This window comes from Lottia gigantea (assembly GCF_000327385.1).
Source record: "Lottia gigantea unplaced genomic scaffold LOTGIsca_83, whole genome shotgun sequence".
Lineage (NCBI taxonomy): Eukaryota > Metazoa > Mollusca > Gastropoda > Lottiidae > Lottia > Lottia gigantea.
In genome coordinates, this window is record NW_008710756.1 from 749,008 (window position 1) to 771,077 (window position 22,070).

The 22,070-nt window shown below is 29.0% G+C and overlaps 3 protein-coding genes across 3 annotated transcripts; 2 read left to right on the forward strand and 1 right to left on the reverse strand.

Annotated features, from left to right (window-relative positions):
* Positions 1-941: 941 nt before the first annotated feature.
* On the forward strand, positions 942-7,086 carry LOTGIDRAFT_169227 (hypothetical protein; the record flags this gene model as incomplete). Its single annotated transcript, XM_009067543.1, has 12 exons — positions 942-984; positions 3,277-3,305; positions 3,540-3,592; positions 3,669-3,728; positions 3,782-3,806; positions 3,938-3,991; positions 4,093-4,120; positions 4,362-4,427; positions 4,677-4,806; positions 5,285-5,574; positions 5,892-5,981; positions 7,040-7,086. 12 exons carry the CDS (start codon positions 942-944, stop codon positions 7,084-7,086), a joined length of 915 nt encoding a protein of 304 aa, XP_009065791.1.
* A 3,914-nt stretch (positions 7,087-11,000) lies between these two features.
* On the reverse strand, positions 11,001-15,386 carry LOTGIDRAFT_133279 (hypothetical protein; the record flags this gene model as incomplete). The annotated part of the gene is made up of 8 exons (XM_009067544.1): positions 11,001-11,204; positions 11,658-11,737; positions 12,331-12,376; positions 13,107-13,278; positions 13,638-13,712; positions 14,289-14,345; positions 14,652-14,743; positions 15,153-15,386. 8 exons carry the CDS (start codon positions 15,384-15,386, stop codon positions 11,001-11,003), a joined length of 960 nt encoding a protein of 319 aa, XP_009065792.1.
* Positions 15,387-16,557: 1,171 nt separating this feature from the next.
* Positions 16,558-20,018, forward strand: LOTGIDRAFT_222610 (hypothetical protein; the record flags this gene model as incomplete). The annotated part of the gene is made up of 4 exons (XM_009067545.1): positions 16,558-16,714; positions 17,423-17,513; positions 18,852-18,970; positions 19,455-20,018. The coding sequence occupies 4 exons, from the start codon at positions 16,558-16,560 to the stop codon at positions 19,589-19,591; spliced, it is 504 nt and encodes a 167-aa protein (XP_009065793.1). The 3' UTR covers positions 19,592-20,018.
* Positions 20,019-22,070: the final 2,052 nt, after the last annotated feature.

Sequence of the window (22,070 nt, forward strand, 5' to 3'; positions counted from 1 at the left end):
GAAATAAAGTAAGAATCTGAGAGTTTTCCGAATCGGGTGAAATGAATTAAGAATCTGAGAGTTTTCTGAATCGGGTGAAATGAAGTTAGAATCTGAGAGTTTTCCGGGTTGAGTGAAATAAAGTAAGAATCTGATAGTTTTCCGAATCGGGTGAAATGAATTAAGAATCTGAGAGTTTTCTGAATCGGGTGAAATGAAGTTAGAATCTGAGAGTTTTCCGAGTCGGGTGAAATGAAGTTAGAATCTGAGAGTTTTCCGAGTCGGGTGAAATGAAGTTAGAATCTGAGAGTTTTCCGAGTGGGGTGTAATGAAATTGGAATCTGGGAGTTTTCCGAGTACCATTCTCGATATTAGTCACTTTGATCTCGCACAGTACTTTCAACTAATTGTAGATTTATATATTATGTAGGTATATTGAATATTGATCAAAACATGAAGTTTTCGACAATTTAAACAAAATTGAAAATGTTATATCTCCTTTAATTTCCAGTTGATTTGAATAAAACTTGGTCTGTAGATTCATAATCATCTTTTTTCCCAATATGACACTGTCGCTGTACATAGTTATGAATGTAGCATATATACTCGCTTTCTGGGATCAAGGAAGTGAATTTTTCAGAAGATGAACTATAGGCTTTAGAATAATTCTTTTAAATTCCATCCGGTCATTTTCCCTGCGATTGGTAATAAACAATTCATTGATTGTCGTATGACTTCCAGTAAAAACAATAAGTTTCTAACAATAAAAGAGGAACACCATAAATGTGTGGTAAATAGTGCTGTCAATGTTAATTCCGGGTTTATCATTATTATTATATATTATATAAACATAGAATTCAATCCAACAGTGTCAAAAGGAAGACAGAATCTCTTTAAACATCGAATTGTCGCTGGAAATATTTTAACAAAAATCAAATAAACTGGTTCTAAGAAGATTGAAAATGTTATACAAGTTACTATCATTTGGATTATGGTTTCTAGTGGGTAAGTTTATTTTAGGGTTTGATTCAGATAGTGATTAGTTATACAATCTGTATATATTGTGTGGTTGTATTCAGATAGTGATTAGTTATACAATATGTATATGTGGATTGATTCAGTTAGTGATTAGTTATACAATCTGTATATGTTGTGTAGTTTGATTCAGTTAGTGATTAGTTATACAATATGTATATGTGGATTGATTCACTTAGTGATTAGTTATACAATCTGTATATGTTGTGTGGTTTGATTCAGTTAGTGATTAGTTATACAATCTGTATATGTTGTGTGGTTTGATTCAGATAGTGATTAGTTATACAATCTGTATATGTTGTGTGGTTTGATTCAGTTAGTGATTAGTTATACAATCTGTATATGTTGTGTGGTTCGATTCAGTTAGTGATTAGTAATACAATCTGTATAAATTGTGTGGTTTGATTCAGTCAGTGATTAGTAATACAATCTGTATATATTGTGTGGTTTGATTCAGACAGTGATTAGTTATACAATCTGTATATGTTGTGTGGTTTGGTTAAGTCAGTGGTTAGTTATACAATCTGTATATGTTGTGTGGTTTGATTTAGTTAGTGATTAGTTATACAATCTGTATAAGTTGTGTGGTTTGATTCAGTTAGTGATTAGTTATACAATCTGTATATGTTGTGTGGTTTGATTCAGTTAGTGATTAGTTATACAATCTGTATAAGTTGTGTGGTTTGATTCAGTTAGTGATTAGTTATACAATCTGTATATATTGTGTGGTTTGATTTAGTTAGTGATTAGTTATACAATCTGTATAAGTTGTGTGGTTTGATTCAGTTAGTGATTAGTTATACAATCTGTATATATTGTGTGGTTTGATTTAGTTAGAGATTAGTTATACAATCTGTATAAGTTGTGTGGTTTGATTCAGTTAGTGATTAGTTATACAATCTGTATATATTGTGTGGTTTGATTTAGTTAGTGATTAGTTATACAATCTGTATAAGTTGTGTGGTTTGATTCAGTTAGTGATTAGTTATTCAATCTGTATATGTTGTGTGGTTTGATTCAGTCAGTGATTAGTTATACAATCTGTTATTATGTTGTGTGGTTTGATTCAGTTAGTGATTAGTTATACAATCTGTATATGTTGTGTGGTTTGATTCAGTTAGGGGTTAATTATACAATCTGTATATGTTGTGTGGTTTGATTCAGTTAGTGATTAGTTATACAATCTGTATATGTTGTGTGGTTTGATTCAGTTAGTGATTAGTTATACAATCTGTATAAGTTGTGTGGTTTGATTCAGTTAGTGATTAGTTATATAATCTGTATATGTTGTGTGGTTTGATTCTTAGTGATTAGTTATACAATCTGTATATTTTGCGTGGTTTGATTTAGTTAGTGATTAGTTATACAATCTGTATATGTTGTGTGGTTTGATTCTTAGTGATTAGTTATACAATCTGTATATGTTGTGTGGATTGATTCAGTTAGGGGTTAATTATACAATCTGTATATGTTGTGTGGTTTGATTCAGTTAGTGATTAATTATACAATCTGTATATGTTGTGTGGATTGATTCAGTTAGTGATTAGTTATACAATCTGTATATGTTGTGTGGTTTGATTCTTAGTGATTAGTTATACAATCTGTATAAGTTGTGTGGTTTGATTCAGAGAGTGGTTAGTTATACAATCTGTATATGTTGTGTGGTTTGATTCAGTCAGTGATTAGTTATACAATCTGTATATATGCAATGGCACAGAAATCAGATTTATTTTCACATTGAGGATGATTCGAACCCACGGCATCTAATCGCTAACAGACGACAAACCAAATCTCTAACGACTGAGCGATACCATTTTCATTGTATTATGCATCAACAGCTATATATATTTTTAATTGAAATCTTTGAAATAAGAAGGAGACTCAATTTGGTGTTTAATTTGGTTAAATCCGTACATTAGTTTCGAACACATACCAAAATAATATCGACTTGATTTCACACTTTTCTCTTTAATTTTTAAATGCTTATTTAAACGTCCAAATCCCAAAACGTTTAGTCATATCAAACAACTCGTACAAAATTGAAAATCTATATATTCTTTTATGTATTGCAATCATATTGATTCGTTAGTCAAACTTTAAGAAAATGTCAAAGCCAAATTTTAATTCTTTAAATCAATGATGCCTTGAAGCACAACTCTATTGTCTGCCAGCTGCCTGGTAGTAGGTTACTGTTTATATATATTACACTAAGTATTACAGATTGTTTATATAATAATAAGTAGGATACTGCTTACATTACAGCATTTGGGAGACTGTTTGTATTAGAACAAGTAAGTTACTGTTTATATTACAGTAAGCAGGATACTGCTAATATTACGACAAGTAGGATATTGTTAATATTACAGCAAGTAGAATGCTGTTAAAATTACAATAGGATGCTGTTTATAAAAGAGCAAGTGGGATACTGTTTATATTAGAACACGTAGTGTAAGTAGGATACTACTTCTATTACGGCAAGTATGATATTGTTTATATGACAGCAAGTAGGATGTTGTATATAAAAGAGCAAGTGGGATACTACAGCTCCTTGGATACTACTTATATTAGAACAAGTACGGTAAGTAGGATACTACTTCTATTACAAGTGCGATATTGTTTATATTACAGTAGGTGTTTTACTGTTTATATTACAGCAAAAATAGGATATTGTTTATATGTACAGTATGTGGGATTGGGGTATTGTTCATACAAAAGTAAGTGGGGTTTTGTTTATATTACAGTAAGTAGGATATTGTTTATATTACAGTAAGAATGATATTGTTTATGTTACAGTAAGTAGGATATTGTTTATATTATAGTTAGTAAGGTAAAGTTTATAGTACAGTACATAGGATATTCTTCATTATACAATATGTGGGGTATTGTTTATATTGCATTAAGTAGGATATTATTTATGTTACAGCAAGTAGGATATTGTGTATATTACAGCAAGCTATGGGATATTGCGTATATTACTGTAAGTAAGATATTGTTTATAATCCAGCAAGTAGGATATTGTTTATGTAACAGTAGGATATTGTTGATATTACAGTAAGTGGGATTCTGTTTATTTTACAGCAAGCTATAGCATATTGTTTATGTTACAGTAAGTATGACACTGTTTATATTACAAAAAGTAAGATATTGATTATATCATAGCAGGAATGATATTGTTCATATAACAGCAAGCTATATGATATTGTGTATATTACTGCAAGTAGGATATTGTTTATTACACCGCATGCTATAGGATATTGTTTATATTACTGCAAGTAGGTTATTATTTGTAATACAGTTCATATTACAACAAGTAGGATACTGTTTATATGTTATTATGTATAATACAGTTCATATTACAACAAGTAGGATACTGTTTATATTACAGCAAGCTATGAGATATTGTTTATACTACAGTAAGTAGGGTATTTTTCATTCTATAGATATTGTTAATATTACAGTCTATGGGGTATTGTTTATATTACAGTAAGTATGATATTTTTTATAAAACAGCAAGTAGGATATTGTATATTATATTACAATAATTAGGGTATTGTATACAGTAAGTAGGATATTTCTTTTATTAGAACAAGTAGGATATTGTTTATAATAAATTCATATAAATGGGATTTGTGTTACCGTAAATTGTTTTTTTTATATTTCAGTAGATGGGGTTGCAATTGATAAAACCTCTATTAACATGCAAATAACGGATGTATCAAGAATAACGTCACTTATATTTCATGTTAAAGCTTGTAGAGATGCACACTTCTTTTTCTATTCGGATTTATATCAGTAAGTTAACTGTGGTATCATTTTCTTCTCAAATAAATCTAGATGGAATAAGCGGAAGGATTCATCTGTATAATTGTAAAAAAAAACTGGAGTCTCGGTAAACATGGTCTGCATGGCGTGGGAATTTATCGGTATATTGTATAAGTAAAATGCAGATTTAGATGTTCTGTGGGACACAATTGGAGTCGCCAACTACTTCCAGATTTAAAATTCTTCTAATTAAGATCTGTGAAACTCCATTAACGTTCATTTAGGCCGTCAAAGGCCGCTCGCATTTATTTTATTGAAAGACTATCGTATTTTCTTTCTGGAATGGCATACGGGTAGTGGAAATTAACTTATGTCGACTGATAAGGCCAGAAATATATCCCGTACTCGGTATTCCACATCTCGATACATCATTGCCCGAAGATCCCAATAGTTGTTATGGATCAAGATGGAATTTTAGACATTCTGTTATTTTTTTGTTATTTTATAGATTAGTGAAAATTATCGTCTTAGGCAGTGCCGGTGATTGTGATATAAGACCTGATTTTTACAGTTATGAGAATTATAAGCCATGTATTGTTGATTGTTATCAATTTAAACCATTCTGGATAAGTTGGCAGTCGAATTATATCCGACTTGGTTATGGAAATATCGTCGACCAGCAGAGTGTTGTGTCAGGGACGTCACAACTGCCGTTCAATATAGCGTATTTATCATTAATGCGATATGAAAATTTCACTTGGGAAATAGAGTACCCTGGAAATAATACTGGATTACAAGGTAAGAATTCATTTAAAAACATTTTCCATCTTAATTGAACTGTATTTATATAAATCAAGATGTTTTGAATCATCTCTCTCTGCGAGTTACTATACTCACTATCTAGAATCTTATGAAAAGCACTTACATGTAAGTGAACTCACATAGGCTATTTGGTTGATTATCAAATAACTCCGAACGTGATATGTATTCCGCCAGAATATAGATGGCAAGAGGTGGGGAAATGATCGATGAAAAGGTTAATTTTGATCTGTCAGGAGGCAAAAATGACATCCGCAATTTTTTCTAACTGTGCTCTTGTACTTACTCATTTTCAGATTTCAAGTTTATAAGACATACCAACACACGATCAATGTCCATCTTGAGTGTTCAAACCACAAGATCTGTGTCACTGTGTGGTATCTCCTGTAAGTTCTCAACAGATTGCTTTGGTTTCAACTATAATCCTAGTTTGAGCTACAATAACTGTGAACTTCTAACCTCTTTTCAGCTTATTGATAAGAATAACCCTGAATTACAATTACAGATAATTCATCCTTATGATTGGAATTTATACATTACCAAATTCCCTTAGAAATTCACATTTAAAACTGCTAAATTCTATCAATTATTCAGATTTAGCATCACCGAAATTCAGATTTAGTAATACCAATTTGTGTAAGAAATTCAGATTTAGTAATACCAATTCGTCTAAGAAATTCAGATTTAGCATTTCCAAATTGTTTAAGAATTTCAGATTTAGCATTTCCAAATTGTCCACGAAATTCAGATTTATTATTACCAAATTCGTCTTAGAAACTCAGATTTGGCATTACTAAATTGTCTTACATATTAATTTTTAGCATTTCTAAATTGTCTAAGAAATTCAGATTTAGTATCACCAAATTGTCTTAGAAACTCAGATTTGGCATTACTAAATTGTATTAGATACTAATTTTTAGCATTTCCAATTGTCTTAGAAATGCAGATTTAGCACTTCTGCAATATCACAGGGATATTGTATCAATTGTAATATTTAATATTTTCAGGACTGTTATAGGTGATATTTCTAATATGAATAAATTATTTCTATTTTGTATATAACTAATAAAGATTGTTAATTTGACCTTTTTGTAACATAGCTTCAGATAATTTATCGCTAATTGTATTATCAATTCAGATTTTATATTCATAATTGTGTCACTAATTCAGAATATTTATTATCAATTGTGTCAATAAATCATTTTTTTGCATTCATAATTGTGTCATTAATTCAGATTTTACATTTATAATAACGTCAACAATTCAGATTTTACATTCATAATTGTGTCAATAATTTAGATTTTTTTTAAGTATATTCAACATTGAAGATTGTTAATCATATAGATATTTCAGATTTTATTAATTGTATCATTTATTCAGATTAAATGTTATTAATTGTAACATTTATTCAGATTATATATTATTAATTGTATCATTTTTTCAGATTATATATTATTAATTGTAACATTTATTCAGATTATATATTATTAATTGTATCATTTTTTCAGATTACTGTTAATGCAGTTTTACATTTTTGTAATTAATTAAGATTTACGTTATTAAATGCATAAATGATTCTGATTTCACATTGTAAATTCTGTCCAATAATTCTGGTTTTAAATTATTAATTTATAAATAAATCTGATTTTACACGTTTAATTTTTTTATCCAATAATTCTGATTTTAAATTATTAATTCATAAATAAGCCTGATTTTACATTTTTAATTATAATTAAATCAGATTTTACAGTATAAATTTTATCAATAATTCAAATTTAAAACAGTTAATAGTATCAATAAATTAGGTTATAATAATATATTATTAATGGTATCAGTAATTCTGATTTAACATCAATTAATTTATCAATAAATCAGATTTGACATTATCAATTGCTTCAATAATTCAAATAGTTCATCATTAATTGTATCAAATAATCAAATTTGACATTATTAATTGTATCAATAGTTCAGATTATATATTTAATTATAATCATTAATTGTATCCATAACTCAAATTTTACATCATTAATTGTATCAATAAATCAGATTTTATATTATTACTTGTATCAATAAATCAGATTTTACATCATTAATTGTATCAATAAATCAGATTTTATATTATTACTTGTATCAATTAATCAAATTTTACATCATTAATTGTATCAATAAATCAGATTTTATATTATTACTTGTATCAATAAATCAGATTTTACATTATTAATTGTATCAATAAATCAGATTTTATATCATTAATTGTATCAATAAATCAGATTTTATATTATTACTTGTATCAATAAATCAGATTTTACATCATTAATTGTATCAATAAATCAGATTTTACATTATCAATTGTATCAATAAATCAGATGTTAAATCATATAGTGTCTAAATAAATCTAATTTTATATTATTAGTTGTATTAATAATTAAGATTTTATATTATTACTTGTATCAATAATTCAGATTTTACATTATTAATTGTATTAATATAATTCAGAATTTACATTATTAATTGTATTAATATAATTCAGAATTTACATTATTAATTGTAGTAATAATTCAGATTTTATATTATTACTTGCATTAATAATTCAGATTTTATATTATAACTTGTATCAATAATTCAGATTTTACATTATTCAGAATCTATAAAATTGCATCCAATACAGGAAATCAAAAAATGAAAAAAAAAATACATAACTGAAATACATAACAATATTATCACATCATCAGTTTTATACAACTTTAATACTGTTTATAAACTCACAACTAGGACTGAGACACATTACAATATTCAATCAAAATCTTAATAGTGTGTGACATTATAACAGGCCTACAATTTATTAGAACCAAAACAAAGCATTACCTTAAATATATTTACTGAAAAGGTTGATTTTCACAGTGAGCTTTTTGAATTTGTCTCAGGGTTGATAAAATATGCCCCATGTGGATTCCAGAAGTAGAAATCTAGTCAAAAGGTGGCATCAGTTTTCAAGATAAGTGAGTATGCCTCACTTACCACACCCGCTGTAGTACAAAACAGAAGTATATTGACTGCAGTAAACTACAAGTATTTTAATACTGAAAAATTCATAACACATTGTACTTAATAACAACATAAATTAGGTCAAAAATACAACATAAAAATGTGAGAAAATTACTACACTTAATGATTGGTATTAGCCCTCTGATGTCATAAACTGTAATAAATGATATTCTTGCCTAGTTATATCACCTTGAATATAAGCTCTCATACAATTCATATTTCTTGCTGTACTTTAATTCTCATCTTCTATTTGCAGGTATTGGGTTGAGAAATTTGGCAACAGTTTCATATCAATAAGCTCCCAAAACAACCCCTTTAAATGGCGAATCTGTCCTTTTAAAATCTTGCCTAGATAATATTCCTATTTAAAATATTGCTTAATATTATAAATATGATATCTGTTGTCTGAAGATCACATAACGTGAAACTCTGAGTAACAACATGATCCAAGTTCTGTTATAATATTACTATATCACTCTATAATATTATTGTATTGAAGACTATTTTAATAGTGAAAGTATATTATTATTGTACTATAATCTATGTGTAATTATAGAAATATTAAAACAGTCTGCAACTGAGTGCAACTGCAATCTACAGACAACTGGTCTATATGTAATCATATAATATACATATCTTAAAATGAGCAAAACCAGTTACTGTAATGTATGATATATAATTATGGATCTTTAATGTAAAATATCAGAAATTCATGAGAATTCTGCTAAAAATATTTTATGCATATCAAATAATTTTTTTAAAATATAATATAAAATGTTTAATATAAAAGATACAAATCTCAAAATTTAAAATCTTCAACTTCTAAATGTAAAATTCTGTATAATTTTTGTCAGGTTAAACCTAAAAAATTGATAAAGATAAAACTTTTCATATCTTATGTATATTTGATATAAAATGAGATATTTGAGCAATAATTAAATATATCACAGTTTTCTTAATAATCTTAAATATATACAAAAAATACTGTTATAAAAATTGCCTTTTACTCTTCTCATCAGCCAGAGAAAGAAATTTAAATATACCCCATTTTTCTGGCATAATGATGTCATGCTACACAATGCTAAAGGCATGGTTGACCATCTTCAGCAGTCAATTATGGAATGGTCTTAGAAATGGGAAATACTAAGCTAAGCTAATCAGTAATTTAGTGTTTTAACCGTCTTTAAACCATTTTTATCATTAATCATCCGTGTTCGAAAATTACATTGACATCTCGCCTTTTTCAAGGCATTGCCATAATGTACAACTGTTAAGGACTGGATAATCAAACATCATCCATATAAAATCTTTCCTATTACATGTATAACTTTAACCAAAAATAAGGAAATTCCTAGTTTGAGGTATTTTTGAAGGAATAACACCATTTTTGTACTGTACTAGTATTTCTAAAGACTATTTGCTTATATTTAAGACCCAAACCGAGCCCAAAAATGGTCAACCATGGACCTTAAAGTATGAGCTCTGAAAGCCACAGTTAAATAGTTGAGTTTTACCCTTAGAAATCTCAGCAGCGATCACCATCAATATACCTTTTCTTTTAAATGGTTGTTTCTGCATCTCATCCATTTATTCATATTCTTAATAAATATTCTGAAGATCCTACAGTAAAATTGGAGAGAGATTCAGTGATTTGCTTGGTGAGATTAACCTGATCCAGGGTTTCAACCACTTGAACATTATTAGTTCCCTGACTCACAGGATTTAATACTGACACTTCATTGTTTATACCCTCTTCAGCAGTATCACTTGTATCAGTACTGCTACCATTACTACCATGATTAGTTACACTGTTACCATCCAAAGTGGTACCATTACCACCACTACCGACACTAGAATTACCATTTAAAGTACCATTACCATTACTATTCGGCTCACTAATGTTTGTAATACTGTTTTCAGTAGCACTGTACCCTGATGTTGTGCCATTTTTTAGAATTCCAACTGAAGAACTACTGTTATAGCCTGATGATGTGCCATTGTTAACTTTCACTGAAGATGTTTTAGCACTCCCAACTGCAGGAACCGATCTGAAATATTCAGTGTTCATTATGTGTGATCTTTGGTGGTCAAACCTTTTAGCAATGAAATTTCCAATACCCAAACAACAGCTGGGTTGACTGGAAAACATATTGACATCTATAATTGACTATTAATCATAATGTTACATACTCCATTAAAATGAATATGTGGCAGGTGTTGGGCAGGGTAGGTTCTTCTTTTCAGAACACCTGATCTCATCCTGCCATTAGGACTGTCAAACATTCATCAAACTTGCAGTCTCATCAAGCTGAATAAAAATTTAGCAGAGCAAGATTTTACCCAGTATAAAGCTAAAAAACTTACGAAGATGGTGAAGATTTTGTTGCTTGCTGATTTGTTTTGAGATGATTTCCACCTAATGTGTCTATGAGTGGACTCATCTTTTTATTGACACTTGCTGGCATACTCCATGATCTAGCTTTAGTCCTTATTTCACGAGCATGTTGATCTAAATCCTTAACTATGTCTTTTCTTCTTGTTTTAGCAACATTGACATTGATAACCTAATGAAAAATCACCAAAAACCATTTGATCCTTTCTTTAAAATCTAGTTTTTCATGTTATGTTTTTGCTATCTATGAAATCTTTAAAATACGTGGGAGACATATTTCTCTACAATAAGGCATTTCTTTTGCTTAGATCCACACAGCAGTTTTCTTACACCTCCCAAAAAGCACAATGAACTATTAAAGTTTATGTAAACCTTTTGAATAATGTTGGTGTTTAAAAATTAACAGAAGGATTTTTTAGTTACAACTTACAGATAAATCCAGACACACATTTCTCTGGATTTTGGTATATCATTTTCATTAATTTGAGCAAAAAAATTTTGACCTACCAAAAAAAAAAAAATGCCCCTTTGGATCTTTGCAGGATTTAATAAAAAAAAAAATTGGTTTCTGTATTACTTTTTGAGTCACCCAAAGTGTAACAAATAGAATAGTTTTTCAATTTACCTTCCAAGGAATTGGTTCAAAACTATGAGGATCATGTGGTATGGGTAATCCAACTTTAATTTTATTTAATCTATGATAAACTGAAATAAAGACAGAAAATTGAATACTAGTGCTAGGTATCACCAATCATACCAAGATACGATATGTAGCTTGATACAAGGTCAGGATACGATACGTATTGCGATATGGGGAAATGGGATACAAGTTAACACTTTATCTCCAAAGGTTCAATTTATATTAATTTATAACCTTGTAACTGTGATATTTGATAATATAGTTGAAGAGAGTGGTTAATGTCCAATGTCTTATAAAATATTTCAGTGAAAAAAATTCCATAGAACCAATAACAACACACCCACATTTTGTTTATGGAATGAGAGGTATTGTTAAGTATCTCTACGTGTATTGTGGCATGCTGGATAGTGATACATCGATTTACCGAAATATCGTGCCAGTACTAATTATTACATGAAAAATTGATGTGAAAATTGTTTCTGTCCTTCCTTGTTATGGGCAAATGAGCTTAACTTTGATAGGAAGTTGTAGGTTCTACTGAAGTATATTTGGTTGGGATAATTAAAGAGACTGTAGAGAGGTTTTCTACATTTTGTCTGATGTTCCTATAAGTGCTTGATCTTAAGGCCCTTCAAGCAAAGTTAATAAGTGTACTTACATTTAATATAATTACTTTCAAAATCTAAAACTAAATCTGATAAATTCTAGAAATAAAAGAAGAAAACATTTAGGCTTACATAGAAATATTAGAACAGAACAGAACATGTTATTACTCAAGAGTTTCAAGCTATGCAATTTTCAGACAACTGACCTATTTTAAAGAGATACTACTTCTTAGAATGAACATAAAATTTAAGAATTTTAAACTTGGCGAATAAAAGCAAGTAGATATACCTGGTATCATAAATAACATAACAGGACCCTTATATAATCCGATAAATCTAAAAAACTTAGTAATTATCAATAAATATGCAATTAGCTATTGAAAAAAGCTTAATATCTAGATAAATCGTTTTTCAATAATTACTTAGTTTTATGAATTTTCCAGATTTTACAGATTTTACAGGGATTCTGTTGTAACTTTATGACACCAGGTAAGTTCACTGATGAATATATAATCATATTGACCATTCTTGAGAACTTCAATTTTATGTTAATTCTACGACGTCCTTGCGTCCCTACGTGTATTTCCTTCAATATTATTATATTAGAAATTATGCTCAATACCTTCATTGCTGAATGTGATTTTTTTATTATAACTATAATATATGCGGATAATTCTAGACACACATGGATTTGGAAGCTCAAATTTCGACTGTGAGCTGTGAACATTATTACTGATTGGCTTTGTTCAAAAATTCCTGTTTCTGAGATTAATGTACGATTGGTAAAAAAAAATGGTGCATCTGTCCCTTTAAGGAATCCAAAATTTACCTTATAAATTAAAGGTTTATACATTAACTCTTCTCTACGACTCATACCAATAGCACCATATAGTCCACCATAGTAAATACCTAATACAACATGACGATGTACATGACTACCGAATGTACTTTTAAAACTAATAGCAAATCTCTCCACTCCCATCATACCATTAGTTAAAAATCTCAGCAAATTAAAGAAACTTTAACATACTAAATGTAGATTTATATATATGTACCGGTACTCAAATACTGCACCATCACTGGCTTATGTAAACACCATGCAGTATGCAAAGAGGGAAACTTTGTCAAAAAAGAAGTATATTTTTGATCTCTAACTGTAGATATAAAATCTGGATTTATTGTTTTTATTAAGATACATAATTCAAGACTTTTTAATTTTTCTCTAAATCCACTAGCTGCCAAATTTCAACTCAAAAGTCTTGTTTGTAAATTATACTACATTTCTGATAAATCCCAAATTACAATCATGGAATTGTGACAAGTGAGAGTATGTCACTCTGACTGAGTTTACAAAGGATACATGCCAAGAATAACAGCTTCCAAACATTTTATAGGTAAAGATTCTCTTATCATTTCTCTAGCACTTTCCATCAACCTAAAGAACAAAATTCGGTAAATGAAATATGACTTATAATTCTTTTGTGAATGGAATATCAGTTTAATATACAACTGACAACTTAGAGTACATTTATAAAAAATTTCCTCTTAGAAATTCTGACCCAAATTTAGATCACAATTATCCTCGGTGGAAAAAAATTCAAAATGAAAATATGTGATGTATATGTTTCAATACAAAGTCAATCTCAGAATATCAGTATAAGTCTGATTTAGCAACAAAAGTAGAAAGACAGTACTGTACCTAAAGATTTCTAATTAATTTATGATATCATGTGTGTTCAGGTTAATAAACCTTGACACTCAGTCAAATTAACATCCTACTGATCTGTACCATAATAGCCTTTTGAAGCAGACATTGTCTTATAATGTTCATTTTGTCTGGACAAATGAGCTTACTTTCTTTTTTAATAATTTCATAATAAAGATATAGTCTGGGTATTTCACATCATCTTGGGCATCTGGAGGCATTTTATATAATAATACACAATAGTGATATAAAGTTGAAAAATTTCAGGACTGATTGGTCCAATTCATCAGAACAAAGTAAACTTACCCTGAAATTGGTCTGTTTTTCTTTATTTCAAAAAATTGAGTTCCAGTATGATTATATCTATATTTCATTAAGGAATTTATTTTATGACCTTTAATCTGACAAAATCTTCTTATTATTCCAAAATTATTTATTTCATGTATTTTGTCGACAAACACAACAGCTGACTTCTAAAAGTAGATTTGCCGTAAAACAAAAATTATTCATAAAGCCTTGCTCATTAGTGAGGCCTACTTCTTTTATATAAGCTACGTACAGTATCAAAAAACAATCTCCCAAAACAAGATTTTGAGCTTAATTTCACGTTCAAAAAAAGATCAATACCTTAGAAATAAACAGAGAAATATATTTCATAGTTAAGGATACTGTAAATCTCTCATGTAGTTTTGAATCTTTTCTAATTTATCAGCAACAGAAATATTGACAGGAAAATTATAAGGAGGTTGTGGAATTGACACCTGAAATTTAGAGATAGACAGTAAGTGGAAACCTGAAATTGAGAGATATACAGTAAGTATTAACCTGATTTTAAAGATAGACAATTAGTGGAAACCTAAAATTTAAAGAAAGACAGTAAGTGGAAACGATAGACAGTAAGTGGAAACCTGAAATTGAGAGATAGACAGTTAGTGGAAACCTAAAATTTATAGATAGACAGTAAGTGGAAACCTGAAATTGAGAGACAGACAGTAAGTGGAAACCTGAAATTTAGAGATAGACACCAAGTTGACATGCTACAAGTTCATACCTTTACTTGATATTTGATTTAAATTATTTGTAAATACAGCTTAATTCCTATTAATCCAAGCAAACTTTTCTGTACTGGTATCTAAATTTCTTGTGTGGTTCAATTCAAAAGTTGATTACCTGCGGAAGGTCCTTGGCACTCCTGATACCACACACCATGTTATATCCACCCGGGTGATTTTTAGCTACATGATCCCACATTCTATCCCATGTAGACTCATCAATGGGAAAACCACTTTTATTGACCCAAAACCACACCCCATTCTCTTCTTTCCCGTCCTCATTATCATCATTTCTATTTTTTATAGAAGATTGTGTGGGGTATTTTTGTAAGCTTGGAGTTGGTGGTTTCATGGATGGAAGAGAATGACGCCTCTTCTTTTTCTTCTTCACTCCGTTGTGTCTGGTACCTGGTGAAACTTTGTTCAATTCCTCCGTAGTGTCTTCTTCCTCTGAGATTCTAACTAATGTACCATAATTACCAAGTGGGGAGTCCCTCCCATGAGATGACATATCTTAAAACCATCTCCAGATAGTTATGTTGGCGTGATCTTATTTTATTTAGTACTTAAAGATGACAATTGTCTAACCTTAAAATAATTAATTTGTCTATTAATAAGCTTTGAAACTATAACAACAGTATAGGTACTAACTGACCATAACCAATTTACTACTGCACCCCTTAATAGGACTGTATGTAAATAGTCTTCAGAAGAACAATAAAAATATGAAAATCGCATAACTCCTTGCTTCAAAACAACCTTCACTTGCTATTTCTATATATGTGTTTTCTTTTAAGCTAATGTGGCGTAGTCTCAAGAAAAGACGCGTCATCTTTTTAACTATTAATCACGGATAATTCTCATGGATTTGAAAAATTCCTTTTCCGAAACTATGATACGATTGGTCAAACGAATTGCGAACCTAGTCCTTTTATTTAGAAATAGATCTATGAAGACCTTTTGGGTATTGGTCATGGATTCTCGGACTACCTCGTACTTTTTTTTATTCGCATTCTATTCTCATATTGTCGATCATATCATCAATCAAATACGTGCTCTCCCTCCTCTGGTGTTTGTCCGGCCATTTTTGCAGCCTCCATTCTTTCCAAGGAAGGGGAGGGGATATCGGGGCTATTTTGAATAGACTTACAGGATTTTACAAATGAAAGCCTTACCTTTGCTTACAATCTCTAAATTACATGATTCAAAGAGACGACGACCGATATTCTAAATAAATAATTTATTGTTCGTGGGAGTCGCCATTTGTTTACTGGTTGTTACCACAATTGTGTTTATTTCCGGTTCACGACATCATGGTGATACAGTTTCTACATGGGTTAGAGAAAATAAAATTAATGTTTCTTTACAAAAACCCCGCTAATTTTAGAGATACAGATGTTATAGTAATGTCACATATAAGATTGAAAAAATACATGAAAGACTATTGCGACAATCACATTTAGAAAAGTTTTTTTTACGGATCGACTACTATTTCTGGCTGAGCCCCTAGCAGACAACTGAAAATGGCTGACCGAGAATCTCTTCCACAAAGATACATTCGTTATCTTAGGGTATGGATAGGTTTTGTAGCTGTCATGGCCTTAGGAAATACAGTTCAATGTTTCGTTGACCCCCAACTTCTAAAATCAAAACTTTACACTGTAAATCCTGAGGCAAACGGTAAGAAAATTATGTTTTGGACAACAGCAAAATCAAATCAAATTGAAAAAGGCCTACTAGTCAATCTACATAAATGAATTAAATGAAGCATTGGTTGTACAAACTTGTAAAAAAATTCTGCTGTCTCAGTGTTGGCTTTCAGACCCTCACTGAGAACTTCTTCAGATAAAAGAAAAGGACTTTTTTTAAAAACTTGGTATGACATAGGCCTACTATGTTCCACTTTTTTTATTACGGTAACTTTTAATTTTTAATATAGCCACTTCAGTTAGGGTCTAACGACAGCCCTCTTGAATGTTCATCAAATTAACCTTTTGACCTTACTTGATGACATCTGCTATTGTAACCGGGTTATTAAGATAAGACAACAATTGAATAAAACAACCAAGTTTATTTAAAAATGCACCCTGCCTCACTTTAGCTGATCAAATTTCTACCATTTCCAGTATTGGAATATTGTGATGCTGTGTTAAACAGGTTAAGTCAAAATGTTAATTTGACAAACATTCAAGAGTGATGTCATTAGACCCTAACTGAAGTGGCTAAAAATATCAGCTAATAAAAAATGGAATGAAGGGTTGGTCTATACTGGGGTTGGCTTAGGATGTAACAAGCTGGAGTAGGGGCAGTTTTAGATTCTTAATTATTTTTGATTTTATTACAGTTTATTTATAAAATAACTATTTATTCATATGTTTGAATTTTAAGTCAATGGATTGGTAGCAAATTTATTTGGAATATGGACTTTATTATCAGCAGCTTTAAGATTTTATTGTGCAATAGATATTTTTAATATAGCGTAAGTATTAAGTGAAATCCATGTAGATCTTAAAAGCCAAGTCTAGGCCGACTGTCATTTAAACTAGTATTTTAAGCAGAGTTCTATTGTAGGCTCTGATGTACTTCACATCAATGTTATCTAGCTAAGACTCATCTTCACATTGTCAATCTTTAGGAACTTTATACTAATAATTTGACTGCAATAGCCACTATTCTTTTGTCACAGAATAGAGAGATTTGATTGGATTGTAGCCAGCGAATACATCCAATCAAGAGCCTTCCACAGAAAGGCATTTTGGATTCTGTCAAGGTCTTTGAGTGGCTGTATTCACTAGCGTACAATCCAATCAAATCTCTTCATCTACAAACATCCATGATACAAGAAAGGTGACTATTGCAGTCATGGTATAAGTATTTTCAAGATGCCTTAGACTGTAGTCAGTAGACTAGATGCATGTACCTTAAAGATGGGTTTCCTTATTTTTTAGTGTCAAATTAACCCAACTTTTTGATTAATCGGTGTATCTAATGGATTATCATTTATATTCTTAATCATATCATTATGTTCTTATTTCAATTGATAAAAGAGTTTTATTCAATCATAAATGTCCATGCATGTACAGTCTGGATAAACAAAAAAGACTATTTGATCTTTCTTGATCGGTCACTCATTGGAATTCTGCTGGTAATTCTCTTCTAATTTAGCAAATTAATATTTTAATATGTGAGACATACTGGTATTTTTCCAATTCATAAGAATACCTCTACTTTCTTTTCATATAAGTATTAGTATTTTCATTTTCAAAAATGAAAACAAGGGAAGCCATCTTAATTTACAAATGTTACATTTTGAATTAAATGAATGTAGAAAGTGTAATCAGCTTTATTCTAACTCTGATTTTTTATTTTTTTTTATTTTAACCTTGATTTCATTTATTTATTTTTTTTAATTTTTTCTCTTATTTTATTTATTCTCTGATTTTATTTATTTCATTTTATTTTAACTCTGCTTTTATCTGTTTATTTTATTTTAACTCTGATTTTATTTTATTTATTTTATTCTAACTCTGATTTTTTATTTTTTTTTATTTTAACTCTTGATTTCATTTATTTATTTTATTTTATTTTTTCTCTTATTTTATTTATTCTCTGATTTTATTTATTTCATTTTATTTTAACTCTGCTTTTATCTGTTTATTTTATTTTAACTCTGATTTTATTTTATTTATTTTATTTTAACTCTGATTTTATTTTATTTATTTTATTTTAACTCTGATTTTATCTATTTATTTTATTTTAACTCTGATTTTATTTATTTATGTAATTCTCACTCTGATTTTATTTTCATTTATTTCAGATTATATCATTTAACATATTTTTCATTTTACTTGGCTTTAGGCCATTTTGTATCTGAGGTTTTAGTATATAAAACAGCAACTTTCAGTGTTGGAGTTATGGCACCTTTAATAGTTTCTAGTGAGTATGAACTAAATTGTAACTCAGGTTTAACTGTATGAGCTAGTTAATTCGGATGTAAGCCTCAAAATATCTTGGAAAATGAGCCATCCTATTTAAATTTTGACATATTAGGCTTACTCAAGAATATTGATTTTTGTGTGCTTTATTGAACAGTCCTTACAAATTGAATGTATAAAGTCAAAATGTTGTTTCATTTGTCATTTCATTCACAATCTTGTCTCAGAATGTAAAGATGTGAATAAGTTCCACATGTCCAACTTCAGTAGGGACGCAGGCTGAAAATATGTCAGTTATCTGAAGCATGAAATTCGGAGTAACAATGTAATTCAAGTTCTGTTTTAATATTTCTATATCACTCTATAATTGATATATTCAGCACTATTTTAACAGTGAAAATATTTTATTATTGCATATTGTGTAGTTACTAAACAGTAGACCAAAATAGTTCTATACGTATTTACTTGTAGTTTGTGCATTTCAGGTTTATCAATAGTAACAATGTCTATAGGATATGGCTACTTAACAAAGGCTCAACAGAATGTTGAAGATATAACTGATGAGACCAGACAACTTGCTAGTCAATTTAGAAGTGGGAAATATAAAGTTCGAAAAGAGTAAATAATTATTATGTACTCATCAGGTGACTGTTATTCCAATGTGTATCTTTTGTTTTTTAATATGTTATAATTTTTTAATAAAGTTTGATTATTTAAAACAAGTTATTAGCCAATACTCGAATATCTGTGCCTTAGTTTTCTTTGAAAACAATTTCTTTGTTACTATAAACATTACCATAAAATTATTATGATGATTTTGTTTTTTTTATAAGTTTTGAATTGCACAAGTGCACACTTTTCAATACTAAAAAGGTTTGCAGTCCTTGCCAAACTTGCCTATGTATGCATTATAAAGAGCCACACATTTTTTTAAATTTTTTATCAAAGTTTCCCTTATTTATATTGGTTTCATATGATAAATTTTGATGGAATTTCTTGCATTCAAAATGTAAAACTTTGTGTATTACATTAAATGTATTTATCCCACATCAATATGGTTTACATTATTAGAATGCATTCGGAATTCTCTCTTTAATGATATGTGACACAGATGTTTTACTATAATGTGTCAAAATAATTGACAAGATATTATTCAACATTGGTAATAAATTTGGTGGTATGAACTTTCACACCTTGTTGTCAAATCAGTGAGCCAAAAAACAAATTACGTAAATTTTTAACCCTTATAGAATTCATTTATGTGAATTCGGAAGTTATTGAACTTTTAGAATTTTTTTTTTATCTTAATTAGAACTAAAAATACAAAATAATTTATCTAATTCTTGTAAAATATGCATCTACAGGAGAGTATCGCTTTGAAACCTAAATTAGCAGACGATATAAATTGGAGAGTACACTTCCTTTCAACAAAATTTGGAAACTTTTCATTTTAAAGACCGTCAGTGGCTCATCTTGGTTAGTGGGGACCCTTTCCAGGAAATTAACATAATATACTCTCTTGCATTCTGAGACCCCTCTATAAATCAATGTAAAGGATGTTAATGGAATATTTTAATGTCAACCCAACGACAAAATTTTCTTGTGTTCGTCGACAGAAGTCATATGATCAAATTCCTATCACTGGTGGCAAGGTCTGATGATTTTTGTGTGTTTTTTTGTCACTTGAGAGGTTTATCGTGATGCAGTATAAATAAGTTCTATTATTTTTTTTTGCAAATTGATAGTATTGAGGTGACATTTCTGGAGTGGTCCTAGTGTAATATTTACTTGATTTATTTATTAGATATACCCGAAAGTTTTAATTTCTGATTCACAAATTAGGGACTTAAAAGCAACACAGTTGAAAGTTAACAGGCTAGACGTTTCAAAAGGTTCGAAATCCATGGGATAATGTCTCGTTGCCACGCTCGGACCTGTCCACAGTTCTAGTTTATGAATTGATAATGTAAAATCAGATTTATTTATAAATTAATAATACAAAATTAAAATTATTGGGTTAAATATCAATAATGTGAAATCTGAATTAATAATACTTTTAATAATGTCAAATCAAAATCATTTATACATTTGATAATGTAAAATCTTAATTATTGGCACAATTATATAAAAATGAATTATTTACAATTGATAATTTATAATCTGAATAAATGATACATATAGATAAATTAATAATCTAAGATCTGAATTATCTATACTTCTAACAATCTTCAAAAGTTAAATATACTTGTAAGATCTGGATTATTGATACAATTATGAATGTAAAATCTTAATTATTGATACAATTATAAATGTATAATCTGCATTAGTGACACAATTATCAATATAAAATCTGAGTTACTATTCAAATTATAATATTAAATCTGAATTTCTCATTCAAGTAATAATATAAAATCTGAAGATCTCATTCAAGTAATAATATTAAATGTAAATTACTGGTCACTTAATAATATTCAATCTGAGTTAATGATTCGAATAATAATATTGAATATAAATTACTTGTCACTTAATAATATTCAATCTGACTTACTGATTTGAGTAATAATATTGAATATAAATTACTGGTCACTTAATAATATTCAATCTGACTTACTGATTCGAGTAATAATATTGAATATAAATTACTGGTCAATTAATAATATTCAATCTGACTTACTGATTCGAGTAATGATATTGAATATAAATTACTGATCAATTAATAATATTCAATCTGACTTACTGATTCGAGTAATAATATTGAATATGAATTACTGGTCACTTAATAATATTCAATCTGACTTACTGATTCGAGTAATAATATTGAATATAAATTACTGGTCAATTAATAATATTCAATCTGACTTACTGATTCGAGTAATGATATTGAATATAAATTACTGATCAATTAATAATATTCAATCTGACTTACTGATTCGAGTAATTATATTGAATATAAATTACTGATCAATTAATAATATTCAATCTGACTTACTGATTCGAGTAATGATATTGAATATAAATTACTGATCAATTAATAATATTCAATCTGACTTACTGATTCGAGTAATAATATTGAATATAAATTACTGATCAATTAATAATAT